The sequence below is a fragment of the Cnephaeus nilssonii genome, assembly GCF_951640355.1.
Source record: "Cnephaeus nilssonii genome assembly, chromosome: 17".
NCBI classification, from domain to species: domain Eukaryota; kingdom Metazoa; phylum Chordata; class Mammalia; order Chiroptera; family Vespertilionidae; genus Cnephaeus; species Cnephaeus nilssonii.
This window is the reverse complement of record NC_137088.1, coordinates 33,190,356-33,212,667: the sequence shown is the minus strand read 5'-3', so window position 1 is coordinate 33,212,667 and position 22,312 is coordinate 33,190,356. Positions and strand designations below refer to the sequence as shown.

General features: G+C 40.9%; 1 protein-coding gene and 1 pseudogene across 9 annotated transcripts in view; one reads left to right on the top strand and one right to left on the bottom strand.

Moving 5' to 3' along the window:
- TFDP2 (transcription factor Dp-2) overlaps positions 1-22,312 on the top strand; it is a 140,827-nt gene that overhangs the window by 36,756 nt on the left and 81,759 nt on the right. For 5 of the 8 annotated variants that reach the window (XM_079794687.1, XM_079794688.1, XM_079794686.1 and 2 more), the window contains exons 2-3: positions 13,654-13,757; positions 22,188-22,254. In XM_079794687.1, the coding sequence (XP_079650813.1) occupies positions 13,743-13,757; positions 22,188-22,254 (82 nt within the window). In that variant the 5' untranslated portion in view covers positions 13,654-13,742. Of the gene's footprint in view, positions 1-13,653; positions 13,758-22,187; positions 22,255-22,312 lie in introns of those variants that run through there. The other 3 variants (XM_079794690.1, XM_079794689.1, XM_079794693.1) reach the window with 2 other exon arrangements.
- On the bottom strand, positions 1,760-9,362 carry LOC307113441 (protein Hikeshi-like; annotated as a pseudogene). Its single transcript has 2 exons — positions 9,342-9,362; positions 1,760-2,322 (listed from the first exon to the last, which is right to left on the bottom strand). The product of its transcript is annotated as a protein Hikeshi-like (transcript).

Genomic DNA, 22,312 nt, shown 5'->3' with positions numbered 1-22,312 from the left:
TAAGCTAACAGTTGTCAATGTACTCATCTGTGCCTGGACCATTTACTCCCTTTCTACTGAGTTTAATTTGCTTCATTCCTGAAAATCAAGTAAATTTAATAAGAATTTATCTTCTATACATATGTAACACCGTAATCAATAAAGAAATTTAAAAAAATTATCTTCTATATATATAAAAGGTTAAGTGACCTATCGTACGTTCGTATGTCCAACTGACCAGCCGGTACACATGACGCAACGCACACTGGCAATTTAAAAATAAACATTGACTTGCGCATGCACGATACATATAAAGCTCTCACTGGTGCCAGTCACATGCATGTGCTAGTATTTGGATTTGTCATTGTCGATTGTGAATGTGGTTGTTTTTGTTGACATTTCTATTATAGAGCAAGGGCGAATAGTGATATTAAAATATTTCTTCTAATTAATTTCCTTTCAATGTGCACGAATCCGTGCACTGGACCACTAGTGTTAAATAAAATCAGTGAGATGAAGGAAAGCCTAAGGTCTTAAGTGACTGACTAGTGTATGAGTTTTGTGAAAGCTAATTTAGGAACTGGGAATATTCTTTTTGCTTATTTCTGAGCTTTGAGTGTTGTTGCAATGGGTGAAGGTTGTTTTTTAGGTAAATGGATTCTAGATGGTGACTATAAACTTACCTGATAATAATCGAGAAATGAATATGGCTGATAATGCTGGCTTTTAAAGAATTAGGATGCAAATACTTTTACTTAATCTTTGGTGAACATAATTTAGTCTCTCTCTAGTTTAGATGTTCAGCTTTCTACTTAAAATCTTTCTGAGGCCGAAACCGGTTTGGCTCAATGGATAGAGCGTCGGTCTGCAGACTGAAAGGTCCCAGGTTCAATTCCGGTCAAGGGCATGTACATTGGCTGCGGGCACATCCCTGGTAGGGGGTGTGCAGGAGGCAGCTGGTCGATGATTCTCTCTCATCGATGTTTCTAGCTCTCTATCCCTCTCCCTTCCTCTCTGTAAAAAATCAATAAAATATATTTTAAAAAAAATAAAAATAAAATCTTTCTGAGGCTTCCTGCTAATCTGATTTTTTTTTTTTAAGTAATGTCCTGCTTGACCTGGCATCCAACCTCATCTCTTAGAAGCCCTCCCTCTTGCCCTTTATTTTCAGGTACATAGATCTTCCTTCAGTTCCTGGAATTTCCCTTGTGCTTTTCTCCCGAACCCTGTGCTGGCTGCTCTCTCTGGCTGTGATGTACCCCTTTCTCTTTGCCAGTGGTTACGTTATTTGTTGAGCTCAGCTCAAATCTTACTTCTTCCGAGAAATCTTCTCTAAAACCACCAGAATCGCAGTCTCTTTGTTACATTCTTCTTTTGCATCTTTTTGTCTCTGTAGTAGCACATATAGTAATTGTCATTAAGAGTTAATTTTGAAATTCACTGTCTAATGCCTGCCTTCTTTTTTTTGTGATAATGCTTTCTTTTTAAGTAAAAAGTGAATCATTGTCAAAACAAAATGTTTTGCCTCCAAATAATTTTAAAAGCATAAGGGGAAAGGTCATTAATGAGGAACATATTTTCATTTTTCAATGTTTTTATTTTATTTATTTTTATTTTTAATTAAGCTACACAGTCCACTAAGCAGTTTTTAAACATAGGTTTCATGATCCTTTTGACTTCATGCTTTTAAAAGGAGTCATTTATCTTCAAACATAACAAATTTCAGAATCCATTAAAAGTTATTTTATTCAAATTATATTTTCCAAAAGGGAGGGTTCTATGCTAGTCATCTTTGAAAGTTCTCATACCATTTCAGAACCACGTTTGCTAGAATGAACGTTCCAGATGGACTTGGTGTCATATGGGTCTGAGAGATAGCAAATGATGACACAAAATTGTAGCCGTTGTCCAATATCTTTTGTGTGAATTGTGTGAATAAGTCAATTGAGGATACAGCAGCATTACCTACAGGACTGTCCAGTGAGTCTACTGAAATTCCAATATGAGCAACAGATGAAGTTCAGACAATGTTCATGGCTCCAAATGGGTGCCGGCTTCCTTCTCCAGCTTTAAGACCTGACGTTTTGAAGATGGCACTTGGTTCCCCGTTCGTGACAAATCCTAGGAGTTGCCATACTGGCATTCCATTTGAATTAGGATAGGCAAAGTAGACAGATCCTCCCATTCCCTCAGGAAATGGGATTGTTCCCAGCATAAAAACCACAACATGGTTAATATTTTCATAATCAGGCAAGTCAAAAACTAATTTATCGTCTGCCACTTGCTGTGCAGCTGTTTGCACCAGCTTTCCTTCACTAAGCAGCCAAACGTGGTGGTGGCAGCCTAATGCCTGCCTTCTTAGTGAGTATGCAGACTCCATGGAGGCAGGGACTGTTATTGTTTCTCGCTGTGTCTTTAATGCTCAGCCTAGTGTTTGACATGTGGTAGGCAGTAATACTGAATAATAAACAAATGAGCAGTGCTCAGACAACATGATTCATTATTTCACTGCACTTATGTAGAAGACTGTGTTAAAAGTTGTCATTAATTGCTTGTTATATTAACCAGTTTTTATCATTGTAGAGTCTGGAAAAATTCTTTTTCAATTTAAAAAAGTGAACAATGAATATGAAAGCAGTTATCATTTTTTTTAAGTGTGAAATGTCAGTGGTTTCAGCTTTTAGTTCGTAAAAGTGTTTTTAAAATTATTTATTTATTTAATAAATCTTTATTGTTCAGATTATTACAATTGTTTCTCCTTCCCCCCCCCCCATAGCTCCCCTCTACCCGGTTCCCACCCCACCCTCTGCCCTTACCTCCCCCGCACTGTCCTCATCCATAGGTGTACGATTTTTGTCTAGTCTCTTCCCGTACCCCCGACACCCCTTTCCTCCTGAGAATTATCAATCCACTCCCATTCTATGCCCCTGATTCTATTATATTCACCAGTTTATTCTGTTCCTCAGATTTTGAATTCACTTGATTTTTAGATTCACTTGTTGATAGATATGTATTTGTTGTTCATAATTTTTATCTTTACTTTTTTCTTCTTCCTCTTCTTAAAGAATACCTTTCAGCATTTCATGTAATACTGGTTTGGTGGTGATGAACTCCTTTAGCTTTTTTTGTCTGTGAAGCTCTTGATCTGACCTTCAATTCTAAATGATAGCTTTGCTGGGTAGAGTAATCTTGGTTGTAGGTTCTTGCTATTCATCACTTTGAATATTTCTTGCCACTCCCGTCTGGCCTGGATAGTTTCTGTTGAGAAATCAGCTGACAGTCGTATGGGTGCTCCCTTGTAGGTAATTAATTGTTTTTCTCTTGCTGCTTTTAATATTCTCTCTTTGTCTTTTGCCCTTGGCATTTTAATTATGATGTGTCTTGGTGTGGTCCTCTTTGAATTCCTTTTGTTTGGGGTTCTGTGTACTTCCTGGACTTGAAAGTCTATTTCTCTCACCAGGTGGGGGAAGTTTTCAGTCATTATTTCTTCAAATAGGTTTTCAGTATCTTGCTCTCTCTCTTCTTCTGGCACCCCCATAATTTGGATGTTGGTACGCTTGAAGTTGTCCCAGAGGCTTCTTACACTATCTTCAACTTTTTGGATTCTTTTTGCTTTCCCGGTTGAGTGTTCTTTGCTTTTTTGTATTTCAAATCTTTGACTTGATTCTTGCGTTCCTCTAGTCTGCTGTTGGGTCTCTGTATAATATTTTTTATTTCAGTCAGTGTATGTTTAATTTCTAGTTGGTCCTTTTTCATGTCCTCGAGGATCTCATTAAATTTATCGGCCTTTTCTAGGAAACTCTTGAAAAACCTTATAACAGTGGTTTTGAACTCTATATCCAGTCGTTTGTTTTCCTCCATTTCTTTCATTTGTGATCTGTTTCTTTGTCTCTGCATTTTCACTGCTTCCCTGAGTTGGTAGGGTAGCTTTGTATGCTAGGGGTCCTATATGGCCCAGTGAGTCGGCCTCCCAGTTACCTGAGGTGGACACTCTTGGTGCACCACTTTGTGGACTGTGTGTACAGCCTTGTTGTAGTTAAGTCTTTTTTTAAATTTTTTTTTATTTATTGATTTCAGAGAGGAAAGGAAATGGAGAGAGAGATTGAAACATCAATGATGAAAGAGAATCATTGATCGGCTGCTTCCTGCACGCCCCCTCCTGGGGACTGAGTCCACAACTCTGGCATATGCCCTTGACTGGAATCGAACCTGGGACTCTTCAGTCCGCAGGCTGATGCTCTATCCACTGAGCCAAATTAGCCAGGGCTATAGTTAAGTCTTGATTGTTGTTGGTGTCACTGGGAGGAATTGACCTCCAGGCCAATTGGCTGTGAGGACCCGCTGTGTCTATAATGGAAAAACTGCTGTGCTGGAGACACGCTTATGGGGCAGGACTTGTTTCAGTGGGGCTTTGGTGCTCACTGAGTCTGCCTCTTGAATGTGTCACTTATGGATGTGAGGAGTTGAAATCTGGTGTCTCACACTTACCACTAGATACACTAGCTCTGGATCTCCAATGGGGTGCAGGTTAGCTACTGTCTGAGGCCACCCAGCAGGAGCTACAGCGAGAACTACAGTTTTCTCTTCTTTGCTTGGGGTTTGGAGGTTTTGGAGCTGTCTGACCAGAACTGCGGTTTGTTAGGTTAAGCTGCGATAGGGCAGGTCATTTATATGCAAAAGCTGCTGTGTGGAGCTTGGGTGGGTTTGTAGAGTGTGCGGGGCAGGGTCTCAGGGAGTCACTAGGCTAGGGTGTGGCAAACAGCAATGGCTGCCAGTCAGCCATCTCTGCGTTTCCGCATTTCCAAGTCCCTGCATCCCACACCCCAGCGCAGTAAACAATGATTGCTGGGTGCACCTCTGCAAGAAAGTCACCCTCACTTTCCAACCCGACGGCAGACAGTTCAGCTTCTCCCCATAGGAGTTTGGGTCCCCAGCATCTCCCCAGAAACTGGGAGTTCAGAGTAATCGGGAGCCTGTCTCCCTTTGGATTGAAAAAAGCAGTGCACCCAGTCGCCCGCCGCCAGCCCGATTCGCACGCCTCCATACCTCAGCTTTTCAGCACTTGTGCACGTCTCAATGTTCTTTTCTCTTTCCTTCTAGTTGTAAAATTTCCACTCAGCCAGCTTTCCTGTGGTTCTGGGTGACAGACGTTTTCTCTTTTAATTGTAGTTTTGAAATTGTTGTGCGAGGCAGCAGTTTAGGTGTTTACCTATGCCGCCATCTTGGTTTCTCCTGTTTTTAAAATTTTACTCTTGCCTACTATTCATTTTACCTTAAAATTAGCAAAATTAAATTTACCCTATTAAAATTTTCCCTCATAAATATAAAAATATAGTTATATTGATTTTTAGAAAGAGAGAAAGGGAGAGGGAGAGAAAGAAACATCAACCGACTGCCTCCTGCACATCCCCCACCAGGAATTGAGCCCACAACCTGGGTATGTGCCCTGACCAGGAATTGAACCGGCAACCTTTTGGTGCACAGGTTGATACCCGCCATCTGAGCCACACCGGCAGGGCAGTTCTAAAACACTTTTTGTTCATGATAGGAAAGTGATACTCAAAATTCAGCTATATAGCTTAGCGATATTTCAGATGTGTGAATATGTTAAATGTTTACATTTCTTTTCATTTTCTGCTGCCAAGTCATAGTAAGTAGGATTATCATACATTACTAAAGGGTAAAAATAAATATAACATTGAGTATATAATTAATTTACTACATAGTTCTTCAAAAACAAACAAAAAACAAATATTACTTGAGTTCTAACCATGTGCCAGACACTGGATATAATAGGTAGGTTCCCTGCCCCAAGGAACTTACATTTTAGTTGGCAGAGATAGACCACATTTTGATAATTACACAAATGACAACCCGATGTGTACTAAAAAAGGAGAAAGTAGGAGAGAGCATTAAGTAGATACCTCTGACCTAGTCTGGGTAGTGGGAGAGGAACAGTTCTCTCAGAGGAAGTGATATTTGAGAAGAGATCCAAAGGAAGAGGAATTAACCATTGGTGAAAGTTCCAGGCAAAGGGAACAGCATGTGCAGAGGCCCTGAGGCAGGAGGAGCATGTGTTTGAGGAACTGACAGAAGGCCAATGGAACTAGATCAGAGAAGGGTATGGGAAAGTGGTTCAACACAGACGTGGAGAGGTAGTCAGAGACCAGATCAAACATGAAGGATTGAGTCATTAAAATGTGATTACTGCCAACTGTTTAGAAACAGGAATTCTATAAAGTGTTCATCAGCCAGGGACTAGTTCAATCAGTCCTATATAATAAAAGAGTAATATGCAAATAGACTGAACGGCAGAACCACTGGTCACTATGATGTGCACTGACCACCACGGGCCAGACACTCAAACCAGGAGCAGGGGGAGCACTGCTCAGCCACAAGCCGGGCTGATGGCCGGTGAGCGCAGCAGCCTGCCTCTGCGGCAGCACTAAGGATGTCCGACTGATGGCTTAGGCCATCAGTCAGACATCCCCCGAGGGCTCCTGGACTGCGAAAGGGTGCAGGCCAGGCTGAGGGACCCCCCGACCCCAGTGCACGAAAGTCGTGCACCAGGCTTCTAGTTATGATATAATGATGTAAAGGACTCCTATCCTATATAATAAAGAGGTAATATGCAAATTAACTGTCATGCCATCACAAGATGGCTGCACCCACAGTGGAGGCGATCAGCAGGGACTTGAGGCTGTGTGGAGCCAGGCCGGGCAGGGGAGTCCTTTGACTGGGAACTTGAATGGGAACTTCAGGCCGCGCCCCACACCTGGTGGGGCTTGACGGGGACCTCAAGGCACGACCCCCCCAGCCCAGGCCGGGGGACTTCAGGCCACGCTGCCCGCCCGAGTGCCAGGCTAAGGGACTGCAGGCAGCTCCCCCTGCCCAGTGGGGCTTGACGGGGGACCTCAGGTCATGCCCCCTGCCCGGTGGGGCTTGATGGGTACCTCAAGGCGTGTCCCCCCGCCACGGTGCCGGGCTGGGGGACCTAAGGCCGTGCCCCCTGCCCCAGTGCCCAGCCAGGGGACCTGAGGCCGCGCCCCCTGCCCCAGTGCTGGCCTGGGGGACCTCAGGCAGCACCACATGCCCGATGGGGCTTGACAGGGGACCTCAGGCTGCGCCCCACCCCCAGCAGGGCTTGACGGTTGACCTCAGGCTGCGCCCCCCCCCCCCGCCTGGCGGGGCTTGACGGGGGACCTCAAGGCACACCCCCTCGCCCCGGTGCCGGGCCCAGGGACCTCAGGCCACGCCCTTCGCCCTGGGCTGGGGGACCTGAAGCCATGCCTCCTGCCCCGGCACTGGGCCAGGGGATGTGAGAGTGCGCCTGCGGACCTGAGGCTACGCCCCCCGCCTGGCGTGCGCTGGGGGAACCTGAGGCTGCAACCCCTGCCCAGTGGGGCTTGACGGGGGACCTGAGGCTGCACCTCCAACACAGCGGGGCTTCACGGGGGACTTGAGGCTGCGCCCCCCTGCCTGGCAGGGCTTGACGGGGGTGGGGCCAGCTGGGTCTGGATCTCACCCAATGGGTGTGGGGCAAGCTGGGTCTGGATCTCGCCCGATTTCGAGGCGCGTGCGGGTGGGCGGGGACTTGACTCTGGGTCCCGCGGCGTGCCCCAGACTCTGACAGGAGGAAGATTTTCATATACGTTTTACTAATTTTCTCTCAACTCTGACACTCCTATTATAGAGAAAGGGCAAATAGCAATATTAAAATATTTCCTCTAATTCCCTTTTAATGTGCACAAATTTCATACACTGGGCCACTAGTAAAACTATAAAAAGAAATGAGGAACTTACTAAAAATTTTAATTTAATACTGAAATTAATAAAAGAAGGAACTAAAAAGGGTGAAAATCTGATCTAATGATATATGACTTGTCCTATATGAAATTCTGAAGGCTTCTTTTGGTATAGTAAGGTATTCTTTTATATGGGTTTATTATAATAATTACATTTTTTGCTATATTTTGAAGATATATTTATTGTATCTCAAGTCAGATATATTTTGTAATTTAGTGTAGTAGGTAAGAACATGTCTGCTAGTTTTCTTTGTGTTTGTTTGTTTGTTTGTTTTTCTAGTTCTTGGGTTGATCTTCTGGCATTGCCATTTACACAGTTGGTTAAATGGGCAAATTACTTCAACTGTAAAGTCAGTTTGTCATCTGTAAAATGCAAATAGTATATTTACCTGATGGAGTTGTGGTACGAATTATGTGAGATCCGACATGTGAAGCACTTAAAAGAGTGCCTAAGTATGTATATTTTCCAAACTTTGAAACATGAATTTGTATTTAAAATTAATAATATCTTTCACATAAATATACTGCCTTTGCTGAAATTAAAGTTTTAGTAGCATCTTTTACAGCAGTTAAAAAGTTAGAAAGTCTACAAACTCTGATTCAAGTGACGTTAATTCTACAAATGTATTTATAACTTTGCTTTTTTTCTTTGTTGTATTTTGATTAATGGTGTACCATTTTAAAAGGCTTTGTGGCCAGAACCACTAAATTGTGGTTGGAAAGGAAAAGGGCTTGCATTTTGAGACCATCTGTGGGAGTTATATTGTCTGAAACTGACAAGAGATCGTGGCAGATGGTGAGGTCACAAAGATTGACTTTTTGAGCTTGACATAATGTGTTCATGAAGGTGGAAGAAGAAATCCAATTTATTTTTTTTAACCAACAGAAAACTTGGTGACAGGAAGAAGTGTACAATAGTTGAGTCTGGGTAAAACATAATGCATTAGTTTATCTTTGAGAATTACCAGTGCTGTCCAAAGATGGCAATTTCTTGAAACACTCCATGCCATGTTTATTTAATTTCTAGATACTTGGTTTAAGTCATACATTTCAAATAATTTGTAGCTTAAAGACAATGTAAAAGTCAAAAGCTTTAAAAATACTTAGAAATGTATACTTTTTAGTTAAAAGGTTAAAAGCTCTAACTCAAAGCCAATATAGCACACTTATTTATTTGTAATTGAATGAAGCAGATCTGTCACAGTCCCATTTCCTTTTGTAACATTTATCTTACTGTAATTTTATTTATTTATTTATTTATTTTTAAAAATATATTTCATTGATTCTTTACAGAGAGGAAGGGAGAGAGACAGAGAGCCAGAAACATCGATGAGAGAGAAACATTGACCAGCTGCCTCCTGCACACCCCCCACCGGGGACATGCCCGCAACCAGTGTACATGCCCTTGACCGGAATCGAACTTGGGACCTTTCAGTCCGCAGACTGATGCTCTATCCACTGAGCCAAACCGGCTTCGGCTTACTGTAATTTTATATAATTTAAATTACATTTGAAGGTTTATGCTGTTTCTCTCATTTACTAGGATATCTCCAGTACCTGTATTAGTGCCTTACACATAGTGGGTGTTCAGTGATTTCTGGATGAATAAATAAATTAATGAATGAAGTTATTGCCTAATCTTGTTACTTTTAGAAGTTGTTTTTTTAACCACAATTTTTCCTGTTTTAAATTGGATTTATGTTGTGGTGTTTTTCACTTGCACTGTGTGAATTGTGTATTATTTATTTTAGAGGAAAAAACCTTAATTTGTCATGAGAAATCAATGAACTGCTTTTTCCCCTAACATGGGTTGAGTGCTAACCTTGTGCTAGGCAGTATCCTAATAATTTTTAGTACCTTGACTCATTTAATTAAGTAGATAAACTATTACTGTTTTGCAGATGAAAAAATTGAGGCACAGAGACATTAAGGTAAATTTGCTCAGAAATTCATGCACTTCGGCTCTCTTTCAAATATTTATCTTTTAGGTAACATTTAGCGGTTCTCAACCTGTGGGTTGCGACCCCTTTGGGGGTCGAACGATCCTTTCACAGGGGTCGCCTAAGACCATCAGAAAACACAGATATTTACAATTACGATTCATAACAGCAAAATTACAGTTATGAAGTAGCAATGAAAATAATTTTATGGTTGGGGGTCACTACAACATGAGGAACTGTACTAAAGGGTCGCGGCATTAGGAAGGTTGAGAACCACTGATTTAGAGGTTCCAATCTGTGCTAGTTCTGGAGAGAAGATACAAAGGGAATACAGTACTAAACAAAATTATGTGGCTAAAGCAGTATTTTTTGTTGTTGTTAATCCTCACCTGAGGATATTTTTTTCCTATTGATTTTGAGAGAGAGTGGAAGGGAGGGGAGGGTGAGGAGAGAGAGAGAGAGAGAGAGAGAGAGAGAGAGAGAGAGAGAGAGAGAGGAGAGAGAGAAGAGAGAGAGAAGGGCAGAGAGAGAGAGAGAGAGAGAGAGAGAGAGAGAGAGGAGAGAGAGAAGAGAGAGAGAAGGGCAGAGAGAGAGAGAGAGGCATTGATGTGAAAGACACATCGATTGATTGCCTCCCACATGTGCTCTGATCTGATATCCAATTGTAACCCAAGTACATGCCCTTGATTGGGAATCAAACCTGTGACCCTTTGGTGTGCAGGCCAGTGCTCTAACCACTAAGCATACCAGCCAGGGCTAAAGCAGTATTTTTATTGGTAGCCTATCACTATAGTGTGCTGAAATAGTAGCACTCTTAATATCTTTTATTTGGGAGAATAGCACAGTGCCACTGAATAACACAGTCCTTAAGAAATGTAATACACAAATGAATACCAAATATAGTAATAAGCATATGCATGGAGACAAGCAGCTCTTGCTATTACAACCATATTCTGGACATGAAGAAATGGGGAGAAGGGAAAAAACAAGCCAAATCTGGTAGCCCAGCCCAACAATGTCTGCTTATATTTCACTAGAGGCCCAGTGCACAGGTTTGTGCACCAGTGGGGTCCCTCAGCCTAGCCTGCTCCCTCTCACAATCTGGGACCCCTCGGGGGATGTCGGACTGCTGGTGTCGGCCTGATCCCTACAGGCCATCAGGCCAAAACCGGCAGTCCAACACCCCCCGAGGGATGTAGTAGTGCCCAAAGTGGCAGGCGGCTGGGGAGGAGCTTGAGCCTGGGCTGGGCACCGCTCTGCTCCCGCTTATCCTGGCCCCGCTGTGCCTGCTGCCACCACTGCTCGGTAGCACTGTCACGGAGGCAGGAGAGGCTCGTGCTCACCAGCCGTGAGGCCAGCATCTGGCGCCCATAGGTCAGCTGAGTGCCACTCCCAACCGGTGTGCCAGGCAGCTGTCACTAGAACCAGGACTCGGAGAGCAAAGGAGATGGCCCGCACCGAGAAGGACCCGCAGGTGGCCAGGCCGTGCCCTCCCATCCCGCTTCTCAGTCTCGCTTGCATGGATCAGGTCAAAGCCCGCTGCCCGAGACTGGCACCACGTGGGGAGGGTCGCAGCGGGGAGAGGGGTGCCCTGACCTGCCAGTCTTGGTGACGATCATCTCGGTGCCCAACTGATTGAATTAATCCCACAGAGCCTTCATCTCAAGCTGCACGCTCACACTGGCCACCTTCGCGTTGTTCTTTACCGGCACCTTGGTGGCCGCTGCACAACTGGCCCCGGGGCCTTCGGGCTCGGCAGTGGTGCTGGTGGCAGCCCCTGAGGCCGGTTGTTCCAGTTGTTCCGCCGTAATTGTCACTGGGTTTCTATTATATAGACTAGAGGCCCATTGCACAAATTCGTGCATGGGTGGGGTCCCTCGGCCTGGCCGGTGATCAGGCCCATTCGGGGCCATCTCACCCAGTCCCGATCAGGCCAATTAGGGCGGGGGCCGGCCAGCTGCGGGGAGAGTCCACGGGAGGTTGGCCGGCCATGGGAGGTTGGCTGTGGGAGTGCACTGACCACTAGGGGACAGCTCCTGCGTTGAGCATCTGCCCCCTGGTGGTCAGTGCGCGTCATAGCTACCAGCCGGTCGTCTGGTCGTAACAATCGCTTAGGCTTTTATATGTATAGATTGGCCAGAATTAGTCAGAATTACATCGTATGGTCAGCCTGTCTGAGAGGGAAACTGAGAGTATAGTGTTTTTAGTTGGACACATGGCCACCTTCAACTTCTAAGGAAGAAGAAGAAAATGATACTGGGTAGGCAACAGTGTCTGCCTTAGACAGATATGGCAGGTTTCTAAAATTTAACAGGTACTTTGGATGGGAAAGTCCGTATTGATTTTTGTCATAACTACATTTGAGTCAGTAATAAGGTAAATCTTCAATATATTTAAATTAAAATTTTTTGTGGTTAGGAGTATTCAGTGTTTATGTATAAATTGGAGGGCATTTGGCACATTGCCTTGGTGGACTGGATGATTTTCACTTCGACTATATCTAATTTACTCCTAACATAACCCTAAAAAACTCAGTATACCTATTTTTCAGATGAGGATACTGAAGCTCAAAGAGGTTAAGTCACTTGGTCAGGGTCACACAGCTAATAAGTTTCAGAGCTGAGACTGAGCCTAGATTTTAAAAAAAAAAATCCATGCACTTTCCCCTCCGCTAACAATGCTAACTTTACTTATTAGATCCGTACTTCAAGCAAGGCACTTAAAACAAGTTGTTATTTTGATTTTTTTCCTATTTCATTAGTTCTTGCCTTTTTCCTTCTTCCTCTGAATTCCCAATTTTTAATTTGGGAATGTTTCTCAGGCTTCTTTTGTTTCTAGTGACACCAATATTTTACAAGAATTCAGTCCCTTCTTTTACAGAATGTTTCTCCATTTAAATTTTTCTATTTCCTTAAAATTAGATTTAGATTATGCATTTTGGGTGGAAAAACCTCAGAAATTATATCCATCTCAGTCCATGTGAGGAGATGCAAATGTTGGTTTGTCTCATTGTTAGTGGTCATTTGGTAGCTTTGATCACTTTGGCTAAAATGGTGTGTATCTGGTTTTTTTACTGTAATATTTGAATTAATGTGTATTTTGTGGGGAGATATTTCAAAAGTATGTAAATATAATCCTTCTCACCAATTCTCATTGGCTAGTTTTAGTATTTATCAATGATTCCTGCCCAATCCTTTATAGAAAACCACAAATTGGGGTTTTTCTAACTCCATCACTCCTTTATACAGGCGGGACAAAAATAAGTTTACAGTTTTGAGTACATGAAACACAGTGTATTCTTGTATTGTTATCTATTAATGAACTTGTATTTTCCATATGAACAGCTGTAAACCTACTTTTGTCACACCCTGTATTGATTACTTGGCATTGTATTACAAAGAAGAGCTTCCCCTTCTTCTTCGTTATTTGTTCATATCACTGTGGGCTCCTGGAATATTATTTTACCCAATGGGTTTATAGTCTGTTATAACCTGTTGCTAGCAATATGTACTTTGGTGTTCATTGTCCGGTTGTAAGTTCATTTTTTGAGCCCTTCCTTACTTTAGATACAATAAAATGTTCTAGGTTTATCTTGCACATATCTTGCCCCAGACCTGGAATTGGCTATTTCTCCAAGAAACCCTGTTTCTTTCAATGGGTTGCCTAAAGCAGCATAGTATAATATTTCAAAACCCAGGCCCTATCACTTGTTAGCTGAGTTGATTTGATCAAAATATTTAATCTCTTTAAACCCCAATTTGTATTTGGAAAATGGTGATTAAAATGGTACATATCTTATAGCTTTGTTGTGTGGATTAATTTAAATAATTTACTTAAAGAGCAATGTATATATCACATAGTAAATATGACATAAATGTTGCCTATTATTATTATTACATATTATTCTCTCTTTTTTCCTTCTTTAACAGGATGCTTTTTTAAGGAATTATTGAAGACAAAGTTTTTTTATTTTTGTTCTTAATGGCTTTACAGAATTTTAAACCAAATACAATTTGACATGACGGCAAAAAATGTAAGTATTTGTAAATGTTTTAATGTAAGTATTTTAAAGTGAGTTGTACTTTTTCCTACTGGTATTTTTTTTTTTTTTCACCACTCAGGTTCCTCAAATTTAATTTACTGTCATTAATTTATAATTGTTTTTGTTTATGCAAAGAATGAGATAGTAAACTTGAATGCTACTGAATACAGTACACTAATGGGCATGGTAGCATTCTTATAAATTGCTGCTAAGTTGCTCCTTCTCAACAGCTACCAAATTGCTGTCTCCAGAAAGTTTCCCACCCTGCTCGTTTATTGGGTACTGTAATAAATTTGCTTTGGTATTGCTGGAGACTTTCTTACCCTCACTGTTTTCTTTGGTTTTACTCAGGGAAATGTGTATACTCATGTATAGTTCAGAAAAGCCTGCTATCCTCCATGACAGGATTCCTGGGGTGACATTAGGACTTAGATGTTTTGGAGAAATTATTCAATTTTTGTTTGTTTGTTTGTTTGTTTGAAACTATCATTTCTGAATCTGCTTTCTTTGAAGTTACATTTTATTGTCACCCTCTATCAATGGATTTGTTCTCAGTTATGGTGAAGGATTATGCCAGAAAATAAATACTAAAGCATCCAGGAAATAACTTACTATAATAGCTTTACTGTTCCTAGATTATTATGTTGGAATTTTTTATTGCAGGTTACAGAAATCAGCATAGACTTAAACAAAAAGGGAATTTATTATAAAGATACAGGGATGTCTCAAGGAATTCAAGACCAGGAATTTAGTGGGCCCCCAGAAAGACCTGGGTCCAGGAACTTGAAATCTACCAGGAATTGAGGCAATACTTGGTTTCCATTTGTCATCTCTGCTTGTCTCTGTGCATCTGCTTCATTACTCTGTCTCTCTGCATATCATCTTCCTCAGTTCTCCAGTTAGCATCTCAGTCAACATGTTACAGAGCCAGCCTGTTCAGAGAGAGAGAGAAGCGTGAAAGGGAGAGGTGGAGGCAGCCCGGTCTAGGTCGGCTCCGGATTCCTTGGGAACGACCTCTGGCAGTGCCTCAGCTTGATACCCACTAGAGGTTTGGTTAGTTATGACCAGGAGAAGCAAGCATCATGTTGAGTAAAAAGGTCTCCTTGTGAGCCAGACAAATAATTCTAAATACTACCATTATCCATCTAAAGAATGGCACTAAAAAAATAAACCCTTATTACTTATCTCTGGTTTGCTGTTATTAATCTTGCTTTAGCATGCATTAGTAGCTCTAAGCTGATACAGATTTTTCTTTATTAACATTTAGTTAATTTTGTTGGGATAAATGATCAGGAGTAGTTTGCTTTACTCTAAGACTCTTATATATATTTGTTAAAGTGCTGTTTGGGGAAAAGAAGAAGCAAAATTTTAGTCTGTGTATTGGGAATTTTCTTATAGGATATTACATTGATTTTCTCTTCTTTAGAAAAAAATAAAAAGGATGTGAAAGTTATCCTGAGCAACAAGATGGTTAACATTTAAATAGCAAAAGTGTATTTTGGCTTACAATGTACTTTGAATCAAATATAATCTTCCTAGCCATATGTATAGTTTGCTGTATTAATAAGTTGTTTCCTGAAAGTAACATAAAGCATTTGACCTAGTGATAATTGCACTCCCATTATTTTGTCTATATATTTGGAGAAATCAAACAGTGAGCATCATGTTTCTCCTTCTGCTATAGCCACCTGGGGATGGGGGGAGCGGTAAGTGATGAGTTGAACCTCTTCCGAAACCCTGCAGTTAATGACATGGAGAGACCGAGCCTCAGACTAGGCTGAAGCCTGTGTGAAAGGATTACAGTAGGCTGCCTGAAAATACCCAGTCAGGTTTACTAGCCGTTCTGCAGTAGATAAGAACATTTTTGTCGCCTTTAGCAGGTTTTGTCAAGATACTTACCAAAAAGATTATACTAGTTTATGATGCTCTGAGCAATTCCTTCTCCTCTCTCCCATCCCCACTGTTCTCCAACAAATACTAGGTGTACTGGTTAATACGGATTTTTTTCAATAGATGGAGTTACACATATGTTAATATATATGCGATTTGATATGTATGCTATTTTGTTGTATTGACAACAAGCTTCAAAACTTCATGTCAAATGTTCTGAAGGTGGTATCATAGATATTTATACACTTAAAAATGTCGAATTTCGTGCCAAAAAAAGAGCATTTGTGAGAAGTTTTAATTCATTCCTTTATTTTGAAGAAAAGTGCTGCTGAATATTTTGGGAAGCTTATGGTGAACATTCTCCATCTCAAGATATTTGTGATCGCTTGTTTAAACGCTTTAAAAGTGATGATTTTGATGTGAAAGACAACGTCCAGGTCAACCGAAAAAGTTTGAAGACCAACAGTTACAAGCATTATTGGATGAAGATGCGTGTCAAACTCAAAAACAACTTGCAGACAGATTAAACGTTGCTCAGCAAACAATTTCCGATCGTTTGCAAGCAATGGGAAAGATTTTAAAGGAAGGAAAATGGGTGCCACATCAACTGAACGAAAGACAAATGGAAAACCGAAAAGTCATTGGTAAAATGTTGCTTCAGCGGCACTAAAGAAAGTCTCTTTTTTCATCGAATTGTGACTGGCGATGAAAAGTGGATTTATTTTGAGAATCCCAAATGCACAAAACATGGGTTGATCCAGGTCAACCATCAACATCGACTGCAAGGCCAGATCGCTTCAGAAGAAGACAATGCTCTGCGCTTGGTGGGATCAGGAAGGTGTGGTGTATTATGAGCTTCTAAAACCAGGTGAAACCGTTAATACTGATCGATACCAACAACAAATAATTAATTTGAACCACGCTTTGATCGTGAAACGACCAGAATGTGTCAGAAGACACGGCAAAGTAATTTTGCTTCAGGATGACGCACCATCACACACTTCAAAACCAGTTAAAGACATATTAAAAGATCTTGCCTGGGAAGTATTAACCCACCCACCGTATTCACCAGACCTTGCTCCTTCAGATTACCACTTGTTCCGATCGATGGTACACGCACTTTCTGAGCAGCACTTCAAAACATACGAAGTGGAAAATTGGGTCTCTGAATGGTTTGCCTCAAAACAAGAAAAGTTCTATTGGGATGGTATTCACAAGTTACCTGAAAGATTGGGGAAATGTGTAGCTAGCGATGGACATTAATTTGAATAAAGCACTTTTCATGTTTCTCTTGAAATTATCGTGTATTCTTTGATTACAAAATCTGCATTATTAACTGGTACACCTAGTATATGTGCACATCACTGTTCTAGACTCCTGCCTTCTTGGGTCTTATAGTGTAGTGAGAAAAGACAGTGTCAGGTAATGATAATTGTTGTGAAGAAAAACGGTAAAAGGAGAGATTGACAGGGATGAGGGAGTGCTCTTTCTGCGGCTTGTGAGCCACATGCGGCTCTTTGGCCCCTTGAGTGTGGCTCTTCCACAAAATACCATGGCCTGGGCGAGTCTATTTTGAAGAAGTGGCGTTAGAAGAAGTTTAAGTTTAAAAAATTTGGCTCTCAAAAGAAATTTCAATCGCTGTACTGTTGATATTTGGCTCTGTTGACTAATGAGTTTGCTGACCACTGAACTAGATGATCAGAAGAGTCCTCTTTAAGAGGAAATGACATTTAGACAGAGCAGTGCTCTTGAATCTCAATCCAAGGAGCCAGCCATGTGCGTTTCTGGGGAAAGAGCATTCTAGGTAAAGGCTGTCCCTTGAAATACATCCTAGATCCAGCCACTTTTCCCCACTCCAGTATATCATTTGGTACTAATTAGGATAGAGGGCAGAGGATAGATTAAAGAAGACTTTTCGTGTTTGTCTTGTGCAACTTGGTAAAGAGGAACTCTTGGGGTAGTGCAGGAGTTGGGGGTATACTGAAAAATTGTTTTGAATATATTAAAGTTGAGGGACCTAATAACATCACAGTAGAGATATTGGCTAGGCAGTTCGGTAAGTGACTCTGGAGCTCAGGGTAAGGCTTGGGACTGGATATAGAAATTTGGAGTCATTTCATATTAAATTATTCTAAAGCAGAGGGACTCTATGAGATTATGTAGCACATGCATGGTTAGAGAATACATGAGGACCAAGGAGACTCGAGGAATGGCCAGAAAAGAAGGAGGCAGTGTTATCCTGATGATCTGGACACCCAGCGAAGGAAGTGTTTCAAGAAGGAGAGTGATCAGTTATGTCACACGTCACTGAAAAGTGACTCTTTGATATAGAAGATATCGCCCGGTCTTATGGCGGCATCCTTAGACATGTATTCAGTTATTTATGTCTTAATTTTTTTGTTTCCCATTTTGCAGTTGTTTTACGAGAACAGTTTTTTTTGAGGAGTTACTTGCACGTTTTCCATGCCATACCCATTGGTCTCTTATGGTTGCAAGCAATAGAATATGAGGTGTGTTTTGTTTTTTTGGCCTTGTTCAAAATAGCTGATGGCAAAAGTGGAACATGTTGGTTCACATAACTGAAAGTCTGGAGTACTCTGGCTTCAGACACCGCTGGATTCAGGGGTTCAAATGATGGTGTCAGGGCTCTGTTTTTCTTTTCCATCTCTTGCCTCTATATGGTGGCATAACGGCCTACATTGGCCTTAGAATGATTGTCTCAGAGGAAGAGAGGGAAGTTTTCTTTTTTAGCATTTATATTTCAAATTCCACGCAGAAGCTTTGGTTGCTTTCGTTGACCCTGCTTGGCCTACTGCTTAGACAAGTGAGTGTGAAGAAGGAAATTGGTACCATAAATGGCCAGCTCTGGTATCAAGGCACAATTGTGGCACTAAGATGAAGAGTCCTACCAGAACTACATGGATTGTGGCATGGATTACTCTACAAAAGGAAGCTCTGCTGAGATGGCAATATATTCATTGTATCTGGGATAAAATTGTTACCCAGTAGTATCTAGTATCCAGTGATAATCTTCTAGACCAGTGGTTCTCAACCTTTCTAATGCCGCGACCCTATTAGATGAAAAATTTTACGTAAAATGAGTTCACTTTTTTCTCTTGCTCTGTGAAACATTATAGAAAGACTAGAGGCCTGATGCACGAAATTCGTGCAAGAGTAGACCTTCCTTCCCCCTGCCACTGGCAGGCACCTGGGTCCTGGGCTTCCCTTGCAGCCTGGCTTCGTCCCGAAGGATGTCTGGTCTAATTAGCATATTATGCTTTTATTATTATAGATCCTTTTTAAATAAGGAAAGAATAGCTAACATTTTTTTCTTTTTTAAATTTTATTGTTTAAGGTATTACAAATAGTAGTACATATGTCTCCTTTTTTCCCCCCATTGACCTCCCCCATGGCCTCCCCTACCCCTGGCACATGCCCTCAGCCCCCCCCCCCCCCCCCCGCCAGTGTCTTGCGTCTATTGGTTGTGCTTATATGCATGCATACAAGTCCTAACATTTTAAAATGCCTTTCCTAGCAACCCTTTCTACTCTCAAACAATCTACTTTTTCTTTGAGTCTTTAAACTATAAAGTGTTTATGAAAGCAGAAATTAATACACTTTTGAAGTTTTAGTAAGTAAATTTTGGTAGTATTTATATAAGCTCTGAATACAAACACCTTCCCTCCATCTATGACAGCAAAATTAGTAGACAATATTGACTCACAATTGACCTTTGAGAGTATAATTTGTTAATTATTAAGGTGCAGGTGTACAGCTCCTTAAAAAGGTTCTAAATTCGTTTGCTGCTTCTCTGCAGAAGTTGGACATTAAGAGCAGGTGTTTAAACCTAACAGTAACTCAATAACTGAACTTTCGACTGTGAATATGTGGTTTTACTTGAGGTTTTTACCGTTAACTTTGTATAATAACAAAAAGGGATAAACTTATGCTTTTGCAGTTATTGAAATACATGTACTTAACAGTCACATTGTATTAAGCATGGAAGATGTTGAAGGCTGCCTCGGCCTTCTTTCTTTTTACAGTAGAACACCAACAGAAGTTTGACCTTCTTTTCTCTTTATTGCAGGAGAGTTTGAAAGTAGAGGCATGTTAGTGATGCCACAGTAAACTCTTGGCATTTACAAATTGAACACTTAATATTAGGACTTGTGAGCTACTGTGGAGATGTATGTAGTGGTAATTTTCAAATTTAGTTGCAAAGGTTTCTCTTTACTTCTAACAGAATACTTGTAAGAACCTAGACAGAAGTAAGTCTCTACATCATTTATCTACATAGAATTAAAAAGCTATGTTTTAGATGTCTTCGCTCAGCTGGCATCATAAAAATTTAATATTAGATGCTAGAGATAGGTTTGCATCAGAATTACTTTTCCATGATATGAATGATATTTAGAAATATTCCTGATAGCATCTCTTGACAAAAATAGAAACAGTTGTTAGTAGAGCATTTGAATTACCAAATAAGGAAATAACTAGCCCTTACATCATGAAATTGTAAAGTATCAAACGAGTGCTTATGTAGAATATATAATGTAAAGCAGTGGGTAGTTTAACAATGTAAGACAGATGTGCAGATATAAAGTTATAAAGCTTTGTGTGCTTTGAAATCCTTTCAGTGTGATAGTTCTTGGAAAGAATATTTGAAGTACCAAATTAGCATTTATGTTTCATGATTACAGATCTACAGGGATTAAAACAATAATATAAGAGTAATAGCAGAACCATTTATTGGATGCTTGCTTTGTCAAATTTTCCAAAATGGCATGCCTCCCTGCCCCGCCCCCCCCCCGACTCTATCATAAATTGTAAAACTGTGTTTGATGATACCACCATATTCAGTTCTGATCCAAGTGGTCCAGTAGTCACCTCACTAAATGAAATAGATTGTTGAAGGTGAATTTATAAACACACTTGCTATAGGTAGTCCCTCAAGTATCATACTAATAATGAATGTTAACCTAAGCATTGGACTTGAGCCAATGGACTTCACCTCTGCTTTGTGTTGTTATATTTTTTGGTAACTTTTTTTAAAAAAAAATTTTTATTGGTTTTAGAGAGGAAGGGAGAGGGAGAGAGAGATAGAAACATCATCAATGAGAGGGAATCATTAATTGGCTGCTTCCTGCACACCCCACACTGGGGATCAAGCCCACAACCTGAGCATGTGCCCTAACCTGGAATCAAACCATGATCTCCTGGTTCATAGGTTGACACTCAACCCCTCAGCCATGCCAGCTGGGCGTGGTAACTTTTTTTCTTTATTTAAGATATTACATATTTGTCCTTATCCCCCCCTTGCCCTACACCCCCCCCCCACTCAGGCCCTCACCCCGCTGGTGTCTGTGTCCATTGATTAGGTTTATATGCATGCATACAAGTCCTTTGGTTGATCTCTCCCCCTTACCCCCACCCTCCACTACCTTCCCTCTGAGGTTTGAGGTTCTGATCGATGCTTTTCTGTCTCTGGATCTGTTTTTGTTCATCAGTTTATGTTGTTCATTATATTCCACAAATGAGTAAGATCATGTGATATTTATCTTTCTCCAACTGACTTATTTCGCTTAGCATAATGCTCTCCAGGTCCATCCATGCTGCTGCAAATGGTAGAAGTTCCTTCCTTTTTACAGCAGCGTAGTATCCCATTGTGTAGATGTACCACAGTTTTCTAATCCACTCATCTGCTGATGGGCACGTAGGCTGTTTCCAAATCTTAGCTATGGTGAATTGTGCTGCTATGAACATAGGAGTGCATATATCCTTTCTGATTGGTGTTTCTAGTTTCTTGGGATCTATTCCTAGAAGTGGGATCACTGGGAGTTTGGGCATGGTAACTTTTTTAAACAGAGAAAAAAACATACTCCTTGGGGAAAGATGAGGGATTGAGAAGACAGGTTCTGGGTAAAAATTATTACGATAGCAACTGGAGTTGCTAGGCCTGCCTAGGAGAGAAACACAGGCACTACCACAGGGGACAGCTACCTCTGAGGCTCAGCAGACCAGTTCATGCGCCACATGAAGCTGTAGAGATCCAAGCCATAAAGGTCTTCCAGCTCATCCTGAAACAGGTCCCACTCGTCTTCAGAGTTGCATTATGTTATTAATGGTCTTTATTTGGTCCATTACATGTCATAATGTTGAAAAGCATCATAGGCAGTGATTTTGAATAGTAAAAATGAAGGGAAGTAGGGTGAGAAATTTTGGTATATCTATTGGCAACTTCTTGGCTGCCACATTGTTTACAAAAACCGTCAGTAAAATCTATAGACCTTAGTTCTCCTCATAAGTAACATTTTAAAATTTTTACTTTATCTGGACAATTCATATTTTCCTCATTTCAAGCAATATGGCAACATTTTCTTTTTAATCCTCCTGTAGTGGTTGTAATTAATTCATTTTTATGTGGCTATATTAATATTTAATATGGACCTCTAGTGGAAGGTATAAAATGGCTTATTAAGTGATCATCTAATACTTAGATCTTTTTAACTTTTAAAAAACTATTTTATCCAGGTTGGTTTGAGTTCCACAAATGCAGAATTAAGAGGATTTACAGATCAGAATCTCAGTCCAACAAAAGGTAAGGACAGTTGAATAAAATTTTCTGCATTGAACTAGTTTTATTGCATTTGCTTTAT